This window comes from Castor canadensis, chromosome X (assembly GCF_047511655.1).
Source record: "Castor canadensis chromosome X, mCasCan1.hap1v2, whole genome shotgun sequence".
NCBI lineage: Eukaryota > Metazoa > Chordata > Mammalia > Rodentia > Castoridae > Castor > Castor canadensis.
In genome coordinates, this window is record NC_133405.1 from 53,305,388 (window position 1) to 53,321,133 (window position 15,746).

General features: G+C 36.3%; 1 protein-coding gene across 3 annotated transcripts in view; it reads left to right on the forward strand.

The window, feature by feature from the left end:
* Positions 1–15,746, forward strand: part of Sytl4 (synaptotagmin like 4) — a 60,086-nt gene that overhangs the window by 24,980 nt on the left and 19,360 nt on the right. For all 3 annotated transcript variants that reach the window (XM_020156954.2, XM_074062512.1, XM_074062511.1), the window contains 4 exons: positions 5,208–5,386; positions 5,614–5,829; positions 5,958–6,067; positions 6,318–6,420. In XM_020156954.2, the coding sequence (XP_020012543.2) occupies positions 5,277–5,386; positions 5,614–5,829; positions 5,958–6,067; positions 6,318–6,420 (539 nt within the window). In that variant the 5' untranslated portion in view covers positions 5,208–5,276. The remainder of the gene's footprint in view (positions 1–5,207; positions 5,387–5,613; positions 5,830–5,957; positions 6,068–6,317; positions 6,421–15,746) is intronic.

A 15,746-nucleotide genomic window follows, 5' to 3' on the forward strand; every position in this document is an offset into this window, starting at 1 on the left:
TAACTGTGCCTCTCTTCTTTTTCTGAGTTCTAGTTTTCAAAATGTGATGTACTATTCACTGTAAAAAGATACCACTTAATTTATTGCACATGAAAGCAACTGGAGTTGAACCTTGCACTTGCTAGGCAGGTACACTACCACTTGAGCCAGTCCCCAGCCCCTTTTTCTTTTATATTTTGAATAGGGTCTTGTGTTGGCCAGGCTGGCCTGTGTCACATTTCTCCTATTTATACTTCCTGTGTAGCTGGGGTGACAGATGTGCACTACCACACATAGCTTTTTTATTGGTTGACATGGGGTCTTGCTAACTTTTTGCTTGGGCTGGTCTTGAACTGTGATCCTCCCAATCTCTACCTCCAGAGTAACTATGATTACAAGTATGAGTCACTGTCTGGCTTAAAAGCATTATTTTTATTCTACATTTTTCCCTTTCAAATTTCTGTCCCACAGTATATGGGCAGCAGTGATGGTGGAGGTGAAGCAAAAGGCAGTTTTTTTCTAATATGTTAAGAATGTATTTAGTCCATTATAATATCATCTTTTATCTATGGGTTATTTAGAAGTGTGTTTTAAATTTTCAGATGGTATTAAGATTAAAATTATCCTTTAAAATTGTCTCCTAATTTAATTTTCTTCTAACTTAAAGTCAAAGGACTGTGGTCTGTATGAGAATTAGTTTTGGAAAAATGTCTATTGAGACTTATATCACAGCCTAGTACATGGTCAATTCATGGGGCAAATATTCCATGTGAGCTTGAGAAGAATGTGATTCTCCAGTTGGATTATAGACTTTTTCATATGTTCATTAAGCCAAATTCATTTTGTTGTTTAACTTATTTATGTATTCACTAATTTATCTGCTTGTACTATTAGTAATTGGAAAAACAATTAATTAGGCATGTTAGCCACCCATTTTGATGAACAATTTTTCACTCTACTGTATTTAATCTTCCCTTACATATTTAGAGATGTTTTATTAGTACATGCGGGTGTATTGTCTCTATGTTGCAATCTTCTCTATCCTATATAATGCTTTTATTGTCTTAAAGTTTTACATTTAGGTATTAATATGGCCACCTCAACTTTCTTTTTGTTACCATTTACCTTGTATGTCCTTTTGATATTTTTTATTTTGAATTTTTCCTTGAATTTATGTTTTAGTTATGTCCCTTATAAATGAAATATAGCTGGATTTTTACTTTCTCCAATCTGTTAATGTCTGTCTTTTGAGGGGGTGTGGTTTGAACTCAGAGCCTCATGCCTGCTAGGCAGGAGCTTAGCCATGCCCTTAGCCCTTTTTGCTTCCTTAGTTATTTTTTGGACAGGGTCTCACATCTTTGCCTAGGCTGGCCTGAACCATGATTTTCCTATTTATGCTTTCTGTGTAGCTGGGATGGCGGGTGCATGCCACCATGCTGAGCTTTTGGTTGAGATGGGGGTCTTGCTAATTTTTTCCTTGGCTGGCATTAAGCCATAATTCTCCTGATCTCTCCCTCCTGAGTAGTTGTTATTGCAAGTATGAACTACCATGCCTGACCTTACTCTCTGTATTTTAAAAGGTCAGTTTTGCTTATATTTGTATCTATCTTACCTTTTATTTTTTGTGCTTCTTTTTCTATTCTTTACTTTTTCGCCTTGCCTTTTAATATTTGTTCTTATCCTGATTGCTCCTCCCCATAATTTATTTCGCAAGATACCGTATAAAGTGAGTTGACTTATGTAAGAGGGTTAATGTTGGAAACAGTAGCAACCCGCGATCAAATGTGGTGCTGAGAGTGGCATATGACTTTTCTGAAAGGAGTCAGATTAGCAAGTGATGTTGGGGAGGAAGCAGGGAAATAATGGAGTTCATGGTTGATGGACTTAAAAATGTTTACAAGTATGAGACAAGGATGTCTGACAGGACTAGAGAGAAGGAAAGTGGGAATGTGAGATGAATGAAGTTTTGAAATAGAATCTGAAGGGACTAGATAAGGAAACTTAACTTTTTCAAGTAACAGGATTTATGAGTGAGCATGAGAGTCCAGCTGAGATTCCAGACCAGGAAATGTATACTGTCTGGGTATGGAAACAGACAAGCCAAGCTTGGGATTTTCATGAGTAGTTGTGGCAGAGAGATGTGGGTTGTATCAGTCAGATTTCCATTATTGTAACAATGTACCTGAGATAACTTATAAGTAGAAAAGGTTTATTTGCTCAGAATTTTGGAGGTCTCAGTACATGACTCATTCACCCCATTGCTTTCAGACTGCGGCAACACAGTATGTCATTGTAGGACATGGCAAAGAAAGCCCACAAAAAAGGAAGAGACAGAGATCAGAGTCCCTCAATTTCCTTTGAAGGCATGCACCAATAACCTGAAACCTCCCACTACACCTCACCTCTTAAAGGTTCCACCTGTCCAGGTAGTGCCATGGGCCATGGGCCAAGCATTTAGCACATGGGACTTTGAAGGATTTTTCATATCCAAACTGTAACAAAGATGCATGGATATGTAGGGTACTTGTAAGAGTGGTTGCAATGTTGAGTCATCTAGAGTCCAGGAAAAGTAGGGAAGGAGGACAGAGCAGCATAGGCAAGTGGACCAAAAGAAAATGGAGTGCTTAAGACACTGTGGTTTTAATGATGTTGAAGAACAGGTATAGTGGGGATGAGCTGAGGATTCGTTTTTTTAAATTTTTTTAAGTATAAATTTATTGTACAAAGGGGGTTAATCATGATATTTTTAATTAATTCACTCCAACTGTAGTACTCTTTCATACCCCTTTTGCCTCCCCTCTTTTTTATAGCTTTCAGTAGGTTTTATTATGCTATTTTCTTATATATATAGTAATTTGATCATACTCATCCCAATCACCCTGTCCTTTCCTCCTTCTTCCTCTTCCTGGTTCCCCCCCAAAACCGTCTCCCCCTTTACAATCACTTATTATTAGGTCTAGATTCCACATATGAGTGAAAACATTCGTTATTTGTCTTTCTGAGCTTGACTTATCTTGCTCAACTTGATGATCTCCAGTTCCATCCATTTTTCTGCCAAGTGACATAATTTAATTCTTCTTTATTGCTGAGTAATACTTCATTGTGTATATATACCACATTTTATTTACCCATTCATCAGTGTTTGGGTATCTGGTTTGCTTCCATACTTTTACCATTGTGAGTGGTGCTGCTATAAACATGGGTGTGCAGGTATCTCTCTTATATGCTGGCTTACATTCCTTTGGTTTTTTTTTTTTTGTCATTATTGTTGTGCTAGGTGGAGGTACATTGAAATATTTTCAAAAGTTCTTACAGTGTATCAAATATGTCATACCTGAATTCACCATCTTTGCTGCTCTCTTTCATCGCCCTTCCCCCAAATCCTAGAACAGGGTCATTTAATAGTTCTGTTTTTAGTTTCTTGAGGAACCTTCATACCAGTTTCCATAGTGACTGCACTAACTTACATGCCCACCAATAGTGTGTAATGGTTCCTGTTTCTCCCTCCCCCTCTCCCCCCACTTCCTCTCCAGTATTTGTTGTTTGTTTTCCTGATGATAGCCACTGTGACTGGGGTGAGATACAATCTCAGTGTAGTTTTGATTTGCATTTCCTTTATGCCTGAAGATGTTGAACATTTCTTCATGTTATTTATTGGTCATGTTTACTTATTTGGAGAAATGTCTGTCCAAGTTATTACCCACTTATTAATTGGACTATTTGTTCTTTTGGTGTTTAATTTTGGGGGTCTTTATATATTTTGGATATTAATCCTTTATCAGATGAATAACTTGCAAAGATTTTTTTTCCTATTCCATGGGCTGTTTCTTCATTCTGGTAATTATTTCCTTTGATGTGTAGAAGCTTTATAATTTTATGTAATGCCATTTGTTAATTCTTTTTTTGTGTGTGTTTTATTGGGGTTTGAACTCAGGGCTTTGCACTTCCTAGGCAGGTCCTCCACTGCTTGAGCCACATCTCCGGGCCTTTTTACTCTTACTATTTTGGAAATGGGGTCTCACTTTAGCTTATGCTGACCTGGATGGCTATCCTCCTATTTTAGGCTTCCTGCCTTAGCTGGGATGATAGGCATGTGCCATTAGTCCCAACTCTTTTGTTGTTGAGATGGGACCTCCCAACTTTTTTTTTTCCTGGGCTGGCCTCAAACCGAGATCCTCCTGATTTCAGTCTCCCAAGTAGCTAAAGATTACAGATATGAACCACCGGTGCCTGGCTCCATTTGTTAATTCTTGCTCTTATTTCCTGAGCAATTGAACTCCTATTCAGAAAGCCCTTGCTCATTCCTATATCTTCAAGTTTTGTAAGAAGATTCTTTTTAAGTGTAAACTAAAAGTTTTAATACAGAAATCATTTCTGAGTGAAATGGTTACAATAGCCATTTTCTAACATAAAATAAATGTTTAAAAATAAGGCAAAATCTACCTCTTCTGTAAAACCTTCCCATGCATACAGCTTTCCCCCCCCCATAACTATGTAAGATAGAATTAGCTACTTCCTTCTCTAAGTTCTCACAGTACTTAATTTATAGCCCCTCTAATAGCGTTTCGTACATTGTACTGTGTTCATGTGTGTCTGTCTTCCTTGGTGTTCTGCACTTTGCACAGTACTTGAGAGTGTTACTCAACAAATATTCATGAAATGGGGAGAACAATTCTTGAATTGTAGTGCTAGTGTAACAAGAACCTTGGGAGGTAGAGTAGTTGGTAGAAGTTTTTGAAGCATAGCAGAAAACTGACTCAATTCCGAGAACATGGGAGCTGGTCAGGAATGAAGAAATGACTGGGAGTTGCCATGGAAATTTTTTTCCCCCTCTACTACAGAGACTAACTGCCTGATTATTTGGGTTAGTAGAATTGTGTCATGAGAACATTTAATAATTTCAAAAATAAAAATTGAGTTATTGAAGAACCACTTGGTGGAGGAAATATTTGACTCTGCTGTTCTTATACTCTTTGCAGACTAAGATGGTTATCCTAGATGACCCCAACCCTTTCCAGGGGTCATGAATAATTTCTGGAAAAATATCACGTCCTCTTCATTTTCAGAGCATGATTCAGGTGGGAGTAGGAAAGGCAAATAGGTCAGATTCTTCTACTTTGTCTCTTTATCCTGGATCAAGGGGACAGTAGCCTACAGAAAGGCTCTAGGACTATTGGCCTATTCTGGAACAAGTCATCTATGTGAAATTGGTTATTCTCTCATTTCAGGTAACTTCGTAGCTCTCCTTGTCTGAGCACGTTGAAGAAAGAAGAATAGAAGAAAAAGTAGAATACATCATGTCAGAAATACTAGACCTCTCTTTTCTGTCTGAAGTGGAAAGGGATTTGATCCTCAATGTTCTACAACGAGATGAGGAGCTCAGGAAAGCAGATGAGAAAAGGATTAGGTAAGACTAAAAGAAAAAGTGTGCAGTCCTAGGCCAATAATATCTAGGCTTCTCCTTATGCCTCTCCTCTAACTTTGAGAGGATCTAGTGTACATTGGGTAAGTTGGGCTCTGAGTTTGTTGCTGTTAGAGAACCAAATAGTCTTACTGTCTTTGGTCCTCAGCACATCTCCATCCAGCCTATGCAGATCTTTAATCCATTTATGCTTCCTTTTTGGGTCTTGGCAGACGACTGAAGAACGAGCTACTGGAGATAAAAAGGAAAGGGGCCAAGAGGGGCAGCCAGCACTACAGTGATCGGACCTGTGCTAGGTGCCAGGAGAGTCTGGGCCGTTTGACTCCCAAGACCAACACTTGTTGGGGTTGTAATCACCTAGTGTGTCGAGAGTGCCGCATTCAGGAAAGCAATGGTTCCTGGAGGTGCAAGGTGTGCGCCAAGGAAATGTGAGTGTTGCCTATGGCTTAGTACAGAGATGAGATGAGGCCTGGTTGTGGTGTGAATTTCCTCAGCCTCTGTTAGTTGAATGACAAAAGCCATTCTTTATCTGTCATTTTCTTTTATTCCTTTCCAGAGAGCTGAAGAAAGCAACTGGAGATTGGTTTTATGACCAGAAAGTGAATCGCTTTGCTTACCGCACAGGCAGTGAGATAATTAGGATGTCCCTGCGACGCAAACCTACAGGTATCTCACTTGTCTAGGGGTGGTTTACTGTAGGACTTAACCTCAGTGATAGATCCATTGGTGTGGAATCCTAGTGTTTTCTGAATGGCAGTGTCTTAACTCCATGGGCTCAGGCAGTTTGTGGGAATATAAAAGATTATATTTGTGTCTTTTGCAAGTGTGATGTGTTTTAGGGGATATGCTGCAAAGGGTTGCTTCCCATTCCTGTCCTCACTGCCACCACCCTGCTATGCTTTTGTTTATCTTGAAGTGAATAAAAGAGAGACAGTGGGACAGTCCCTCCTTCATCAAACACAGATGGGTGATATCTGGCCAGGAAGAAAGATCATTCAGGAGCAACAGAAAGAGCCCAGGTGAGAACCAAGTAGTCATTTTTTTAAATGCTACAATGTCCCTTTAATTATTTTATTATTCTTTTTGCTTCTGTTTCTAAAATAATACATGTTCATTGTAGGAAAATTTACAAAGTGCAGAAAAAAATAAAATCAATCCTAATCCTACCCACCCACATGTCAACCTTTTGGCATATTTACTTTGTCTTTCATAGGAAAAATTTTAAGACAAATAAAATTAAAACATACTGGTTGTAAAAATGTTACCAGTATAGGAAACAAAAAAGAAGAAAGCAACATATCACCCAAATCCCTATTACCCAGTTTTCACATTAGGTGAAAATAATTTCAGATATTTTTTATATGTAGAAGGATGACTAGATGTGTAGGATGAAAAATCTTTGTAATACTGCATCATAATAAATTATAATTATTCTGTATAATTTTATTTAAGTAAATGAAAGAATTGCTAATCTTCACAGAAATATATCTCTAATATAAAAGATTCTAGTCATCAGTATCCCTCTAAACTTAAAAAATACTATGAAAACCACTAAGCAGTTAATCACTCTTTAAGTATTTTTGTTAACAGCTTTATGGAGATAAAATTCACATGCTATACAATTTACCCACTTATGATGTACAAAGCAATGGCTTTAGTATATGAATGGAGTTGTGTAGCCATCAACTCAGTTGATTTTAGAACAACTTTATTACCTTAAAAACAAACCCTAAAAAAGAAAAGAAAAGAAAAAAGAAACCTCGTTGTACTAGAGATGTGGCTCAATTGGTCTAGAGCACTTACCTAGCAAGCACAAGGCCCTGAGTACTGCCAAAACAACAACTGAAAATCCCAAACAAACAGAAAGAAAACTCTGTACCTTTAGTTATAATACTGCTCTCCCCACCTCTCTATCCTTTGCCATCTCTAAGCAATTGCTGATCCACTTACTGTCTCTATTTACCTATCCTGGTCATTTAGTATAAATGGAATTATATAGTATGTGGTCCTTTGTGGCTGACTTTTTTTCATTTAACATGATATTTTGAAGGTTTATCCATGTTATAGCATAACCATAAATCCTTTATATATATGATATGTAGCCATAAATCCTTTCTATTACTAAGTAATATTCAATTATATGTATATACCATACATTACCTATTTATGGACATTTGGGTCATTTCCACTATTTTGCTATGAAGAGTTATGCTGCTATGAACATTTCTTATGAGTTTTATCTGAATATATGCTTTCATTTCTCTTAGATAGGTACCTAGGAGTGGACTTAGTGGTTAGTTTCAATATTAAATATTACCAGTGGACTCTGTTGTGAAAGAGGAAGAAATTACCTTTCTTACATTTCTTCTCAATTCTTTTCTCTTGTTCCCACTATTTGTTATTTTTGTTTTGTCAGTTTCCAACATTTCCTTTCCATTATTATTATTTTTTTTGTTTTAGCTTCATTCTTCTTATTCTTTTGGAATCCTTTCCATTATTTAACCATAAATCATCAGCTTTTAAAAACTGTTTGGTTTTCCTAGGAATGGGGGGAGGGAGGATAAAGAAGAATGATGTAGGGGGTGAATTGAACTATGATACATTGTAAGAACTTTTGTAAATGTCACTATGTACCCCCAGTACAACAATAATAAAAAAAGAAAAAGAAAAAAGCCATTTAGTTTTAGTTTCTTACTTAAAAGGATTGTATGCTTACAATCAGGTCTTATACCTTGGCTTCTCTATTCCCACATTCTTTACTTTGATTGATTTCTTGGTTGTCTAGATTTCATCACTAAGAAGTTCCTTCAAGAAGGTCTTGAGATACTTATTACTTTCTTTCATGCTAAGAATATCTGCCAACTACCTTTATACTTGAACAGTTAGTGGAATATTACATTCATGGGTCACATTTTCTTTCTCTCAGAACATTGTAGACATTATTCTGTTATCTTTGGCTACCGAATGTAACTGTGAAGAAGTCTAAAGCCAGCTTGACATTTTCTCCCTTATAGGTAGTCTTGTGTATGTGCTTACACATGTGTACATGTGTATATATAATTACATTTATCTAAAAAATTCCTTTTCTTTTTCTGAAATTTAATAACTTAAGACTATAACTCAAAGGTGATCATTCCGTATCATTTTTTCCTGATATGTGGTATACTTTTGATGACTTCTTTGTTCATTGTTGGAAAATTTTTCTGAACCTATCTCTGAACATGTTTTTTCTGTTTTATTGGTTAAGTTCACCACCTCGGGGATTCTGGATTCCCTTATCCTCTATGTCTATCCTTTGTTACTATATAAGGCAAAAGAGAAAGAGAAAGATGAAAGCAGTTAATCATGATTAGCCCAACTTGTTCTCCATGCTATTAGTTTGGTTTGGGGCCCTTTTCTTTCTTTTTCCCCTCCTTCTCTCCTTTCCCTCTCTTTCTTCCCTTTTGCTATTTTTAGTTTAATAATTTGAATGAATTGTCTTGTTTAGCTTTTCTTTTTTATTTACTCTTATTTTTTCTGTTATTTTCCTGTTTTATCATCTTCTGTTTGAGCTCCTGTGCTTTATCAAATCTATATTCTCATTGGTTCCTGTAGTACAAAGCACTCATAAGAAAACTATTTATTTTTTCGGGTTATATTCTGCTGCAGATTAGGTTCTTTGTCCATTGTGCAGATTGTTTTCATTTCTTCCCATTCCATGGCTGATTAGATATCTGTCAGACTGTTTTATTTTGTTTTACTCCTGATTAATAGGGGAAATTTGGTATGTATTTTTTTTCTATACAGTAGATGTAAGTTATTTTAGACCGGCCTCTTACCTCAATTTCAAACAATTTATCTCTCAAGTACTTTAAGGACTGAATATTGCTTTCTATAGACTAATTCACTGATTAATGACAGAGGTACATTCTGAGAAATGCATTGTTAGACAATTCATGCTGTGCAAGCAACATAGAGTACATTTGTACAAACTAAGATCACTATGAGATCACTAGGTGATGTAATTTTACGGGATCACCATCATATAAGCAGTCCCTCTGATTGAAATATCATTATGTAGTACATAATAATGTTTCTTTTTAAAATTAATTTTATTTTAAAAACCTTTTTAAAATTTCATCTTATAATGTAAATTGTGCATATTTATGGGCTAACCATGTGATGTTTCAATAAATGTTTAATTATGTAACATTTAAATCAGGGTAAACTTATCTATCTCAAATAATTATAACCTCTCTATGGTGAAAATATTAAAAATCTTTTCTTCTAGTTTTAAAAATAAAAAATGCAGATGTTATCATCCATAATTACTCAAATGTACACTAGCACACCAAAAACTGCTTACTTCTATCTAATTATTATGTAGTACTCGTTGATCAGCCTTTCCCCACCCCTCCATTCTCCCTGACCTCTGCTAACTACCAATATACTCTCAAATGTTAGTACAAGATCAATTTTTTTAGATTTAATATATGAGTGAGATAATGTGATAGTTGTCTTACTGTGCCTGGCTTATTTCACTTAACGTAATGATTTCTAACTTCTTTCATGTTGTCACAAATGACAGGATTTCATTCTTTTTTATTACCGAATATATTCCATTATGAATATGTACCACACTTTATCCATTCATCAGTAGGTGGACACTTAGGTTCATTTCATATCTTGGCTGTTGTGAATAATGCTGCAGTAAATATGTAAGTACAGTTGCCTCTTTGACAGACTGATTTCATTTCCTTTGGATATTTATCCAGTAGTGGGATTGCTGGATCATATGATAGTCCTATTTTTAAAAAAATTTTTGAGGAACTTCCATACTGTTTTCCATAGTGGCTGTACTAATTTACATTCCCACCAACAGTATGCAAAGATTTCTTTTCTTCAACATCCTCACCAACACTTTTGTCTTTTTGACATTGGTCATTCTTGCTAGGGTGAGGTGATAATCTCATTGTGCTTTTGATTTGAATTTCCCTCATGATTACTGATGTTGAGCACATTTTTCATGTACTTGTTCACATACCTATTGACCATTTGTATGTCTTCCTTTCAGAAATGTCTACTTAGGTGTGTTGCCTTGTGTGTGTGTGTGTGCGTGTGCGTGCGCGTGCACACTTGAGTTGTTTGAGTTCTTTAAAATTTTTGGTGGTCCTGGGATTTTGAACTCAGGACCTTGTACAGAGCAAAGGAAACAACCAACAGAGCAAAAAGACAACCTACAGAATGAGAGAGGTGCTCTGTCACTTGAGCTATGTCACCAGCCAGCTTGGGGCTGGCCTTGGACCATGATTCTCCTACCTACACACCTCCTGTCTAGGTGGGATTACAGGTGTGCCATCACACCTGGCTTATTTATTGAGATGGAGTCTTGCCAACTTTTTGCCTGGCTAGGCCTCAAGCTGTGATGTTTCTGATCTCTGCCTCCTTAGTAGCTGGAATTACAGGCATGCACTACCATGAGCAGCCCAGAGTTCTGGATATCGATCCTTTGTCAGATGTATAGTTTCAAATATTTCTCTCATTCTGTAAGTTGTCTCTTCACTCTGTTGGTTGTTTCCTTTGCTGCAAAATCTTTTTAGGTCAGTATAATCCCATTTTGTATATTCTTCCTTTTGTTTCAGGGTGTTATCTTAAAAATCTTCACCCATTCTAGTGTCCTGAAGCATTTCCCTTGTGTTTTCTTCTACTAATTTCATAGTTTCAAGTCTTACATTTATGTCTTTAATCCATTTTGAGTTGATTTTTGTAACAGGTGGGAAATAGGAATCAAATTTCATTCTTCTGCATTGTAGATACCAATTTTCCCAGCAACCATTTATTGAAATGACTGCTTCTTGTAACCCTAGAAAAGGAGTGGAAGGCAGTTTGTGGTCCTGATTTTTGGTATCCTGAAGTTCTTTTAAATGCCCTCATCCAGTACTCTCTATGCAAGAATGAATATAGAATTTTTAAACCTATTGAAACCACCATAAGAAGGAACTAAGGTAGAAAGAAGAAAAATCCAAGGGATGAACCAATTCGGGTTATAATACATATATACGTGGAAATGTCACAAGGAAACTTCCTGTGTAGCTACCTTAAACAAAAATGTCATTTTTTTCTTTTACAAAATTAAAGAACAGGAGGGCAGAACAGGTTCTGCCTAGGGGGTTGGTCCTAATGAGGGGGGGAGGAGGTGGGGAAAGGGTGTGAGGGTGTTGGAGGGTGAATATAGCGCAAATACTGTGTACACATGTTTGTAAATGGAAAAATGAGACCTCTCTAAACTGTTCCTGGAATGGGAGGGGCATAAAATGAGAATGCTGGGGGGGTGAATTTAAGTATGACATATTTGATATATTGTAATAACTTTTTGTAAATGTCACAATGTACCCCCACCCTGTGTCCTACCTCCAGGTTAATTTTCAAGCTAATGCCAGTGTAATGAGAGATGAAATGCCCCATCAGTCTTATCTACCTGTATTGGGGTTTCACAGTGGTTCCTGGGACTACATATTTGAGGGACTTTTGTTTTTCTTGACTTACGTTAGGAACGCCTACTCACTTTATTAATCTGTACATTGCTATATTGGAAGATATTAGTTAAGGAGTTTTGCTGAGAAAAATCTTGTTTTCTTATCCATGACTTTTTGAACATTATGACTTGAGGCTTTATACCTTACCTCATTTGGTTGCTGCTGGTGAATTTTAATTGCATGTATGCATGTGTGCTCATGAATGTGAGCGTGCACATTCTGTTTTTCCTCTAACTTTCCCTCAACCAAAGAGAAGTTATTTTGTCACACTTTATATGATTGTTAGAAAACAGAACTGAACATGGTATCATATGCCTCTAATCCCAGCTACTTGGTGGGGAGGAGGAGCTGAAGCAAGAGAATCACAAGTTCAAGGCCAGCCTGGGCAACATAATGGGACCCTGCCCCCAAGAGAAACAATATATAAATATTTAAATGAAGTCCTCCAGTAACCTTGCTGCCGCTGGCCTACTTATTGTTAATGGTCATTAATAGTATCATAATACCTAACTTCAAATTATACTATAGAGACATAATAACAAAAACAGCATGGCACAAAAACAGACACATACACCAATGGAATAGAACAGAAGATCCAGAAATAATCCCAACAGCTACAGCCATTTGATTTTCAACAAAGGTGAAAACCTACATTGGAGAAAAACAGCCTGCCTCTTCAACAAATAGTGTTGGGTCTTCTTCACCTCCTGTACATCTGGGAGATGTTTTTCTTCCCTTCCATTTCTCCTTACTTTATCCTGTTTCACTAAAATAAATCATTGCTAAATTTAACAACAAAGCACAAATAATGCTGGGGAAACTGAATATCTACATGTAGAAGACTGATGCTACACCCCTATTTCTCATTTTGTACAAAAATTAATTCAAAATTAATGAAAGATACAAACTTAGGGCCTGAGACTTTGAAATATAGGGAAGACCCTTGAAGCTATAGGCATAGATAATGCTTTTCTGAATAGGACTCCAATTGCTCAGGAAATAAGAATAAGAATTGACAAATGGGACTGCATCAAATTAAAAAGCTTCTGCCCAGCAAAGGAAACAATTACCAGAATCAAGAGTGAGCCTACAGAATGGAAGATAATTTTTAAAAAATTTTTTTATTAATAGAAGTTCATTGTAGAAGGGGGTTTCATTGTGATATTTATAAAATGCATATAATGTACTTTGATCAAATTCACCCCATCTATGTTACTCTTTCTTAACTACCCTCCATTCTCCCCCCTCCTTTTAAATTTTTTGCTGGATTTCATTGTGCTATTTTCATATCTATCTATCTATGTATGTGTACACGTATATATATATAATACATATATATGTATGTATAATATATATATATAATGTACTTCTGTAATATTCAACCCCATCACCCTCTCCTTTCCCCCTCCTTCCACCCACTGGTTCACTCCCCAAATAGTCCCCTTTCTAGAATCATGTCATACTGTTATTTTACGTCTATTCCATATATGAGTAAAAACGTGGAATGTTTACCTTTCTAAGCTTGGCTTGTCTCACTTAGTATGATATCTCAGAATGGGAGAAAATCTTCACCAGTATTCATTGGATAAATGATTAATATCCAGGATAAATAAGCAGCTCCAAAAATTAAACACCAAAAGAACAATCCAATTAATAAATGAGCAAATGAACAGATAGTTCTCAAAAGAAGTACAAATGACCAATAAATCAATAAATACATGAATAAAGGTTCCATATCCTTAGCATAAAGGAAATATAAATCAAAACTACACTGAGATTCCATCTTACCTCAGTCAGAATGGCAGTCATCAAGAAAACAAACAACAAATGCTGGCAAGGATGCAGGGCCAAAAAGAACCCTTATACACTGTGGGAATATAAACTCATGCAGCTGCTATGGAAACCTGTATAGGAGGTTCTCAAAAATCTAAAAATAGACCTACTATATGATCCTGCTATCCCACTCGGGCATATAGCCTAAGGAATGTAAATCAGCATACTGTAGATATACCTACACACCCGTGTTTATAGTACTGTTCACAACAGCCAAACATGGACACATGTGTCCATCAGCTGATTAGTAGTTAAAGAAAATGTCTTATATATATGCACAATGGAGTAGTATTCAGCTACAAAGAAGAGTGAAATTATGTCATTTGCAAGAAAATGGATGGAACTAGAGATCATTATATTGAATGAAATAAGACAGGTTCAGAAATACAGATATCACATATTCTCTCTCATATGTGTTAGACCTAAAAAGTGGATGACAGGAGTATAAAATGGGGGAATTGTTTGGGAGTGGGAACCAGCAAGAGATAGGAGGATGAAAAGAAGGGTGAAGAGGGAGGTGAATATGATCAAAGTATGTCATATGATGAATGAAAATAGAATAATGAAACTTACCAAAAATTGTTTCTAAAAAGGGAGTAGGGGAGATAAAAAATTACAGAGAGGGCAAATCAAATGTACTTGGCCAAAGTACATTATATGTGTGTATGGAAATACCAAAATGAAACCCCTTTGTATAATTAATATATACTAATAAAAAGTGAAAAAAAATATAAGTTAAAATCACAGTAGGGTACTGTGTGCCCAATAGAATGGCTACAGTTAAAGAGACTCAGCCTTCCAGTTGTTGGTGAAGATGTAGAACAACTGGAACTCTCATTTACTTCTGCTGGAAATATACAATGGTCCAGCCACTTTGGAAACAGTTTTAAGGGGCTAGAGGCATGGCTTAAGTGGTTGGCAAGCAGTTCAAACCCCAAAAGGAAGGAAAGAAGGAAAGAAAGGGGAGGAAGGGAGGGAAAGACAGTTTAGCAGTGTCTTTTTAAAAGTTCAATGTGTACCTGTTTTGTGATTTGGCCATTTAATTCCTAGATGTTTAACTTGAGAGAAGTAAAACCATTCAAAGACTTGCACAGGAGTGTTCCTAGCAGTTTTTGTAATTGCTAAAACCTGGAAATAACCCATATTCACCAACAGGTGACTAGATGAACTATGGATTGTTTATACAATGGAATGTCAAAATAACCGTGCTAAGTCAAAGATATATTTTGAAAGAACGTACTGTATGATTTTGTTTATGTAAAATTCTGGAAAATGCAAACTAATTTTTAGTGACAGAAATCCTGGGCAAGGCAAGAGGGAAGGATTACAAAGTGACATGTGAAAATCTTGGGGAGTGATTTTTATGTTTCTTAACTAAATTATGGTCATGGTTTTGTGAGTCTATACATATATCAGAATTGACCAACTTGCACACTTAAACATGTGTCACTTCCTTATGTCAGGTATAAAACAAGGAGTAAAAGAAAAAATATTGTAGAAAACTGACATAGACATCTTTCCTTGTCGGTGCAAGGATCTACTTCATTCTTTTTTTTAACATTTGTATGGCATTGAATTATGTGTATTACTCTGATTTTATCCACATAGCCTTGGGTGGGTGACTCATCTGTTCCAGGTGATCAGGCCCCCCTTTTCCTTTGTGGATAAAGGATAAAAATGGCTTTTATTTGCTGAACCAGATTAATATACCTGACATCATCAGTCAGAATGTAATTTCTGAAACCTACCGCCTCTGGCTGTCCGTGACCTCTTGTCTCATTGAACTAAGAAAACTCTTGTTTATCCTAAACATTGACTATAAGTGATCTTTTCCATAAAATTATGGAGTCACAGAACTAATTTAATCCAACCCCCTTATTTTTACAGAAAAGAAAGCAGGATAAATGATTTACCTGAGATCATACAGAGAGTTAGAGCCCAGGACTCCCATCTCTTAGTTTATTTTTTACTGCACAGATGTCAAATAATTGCTTTTT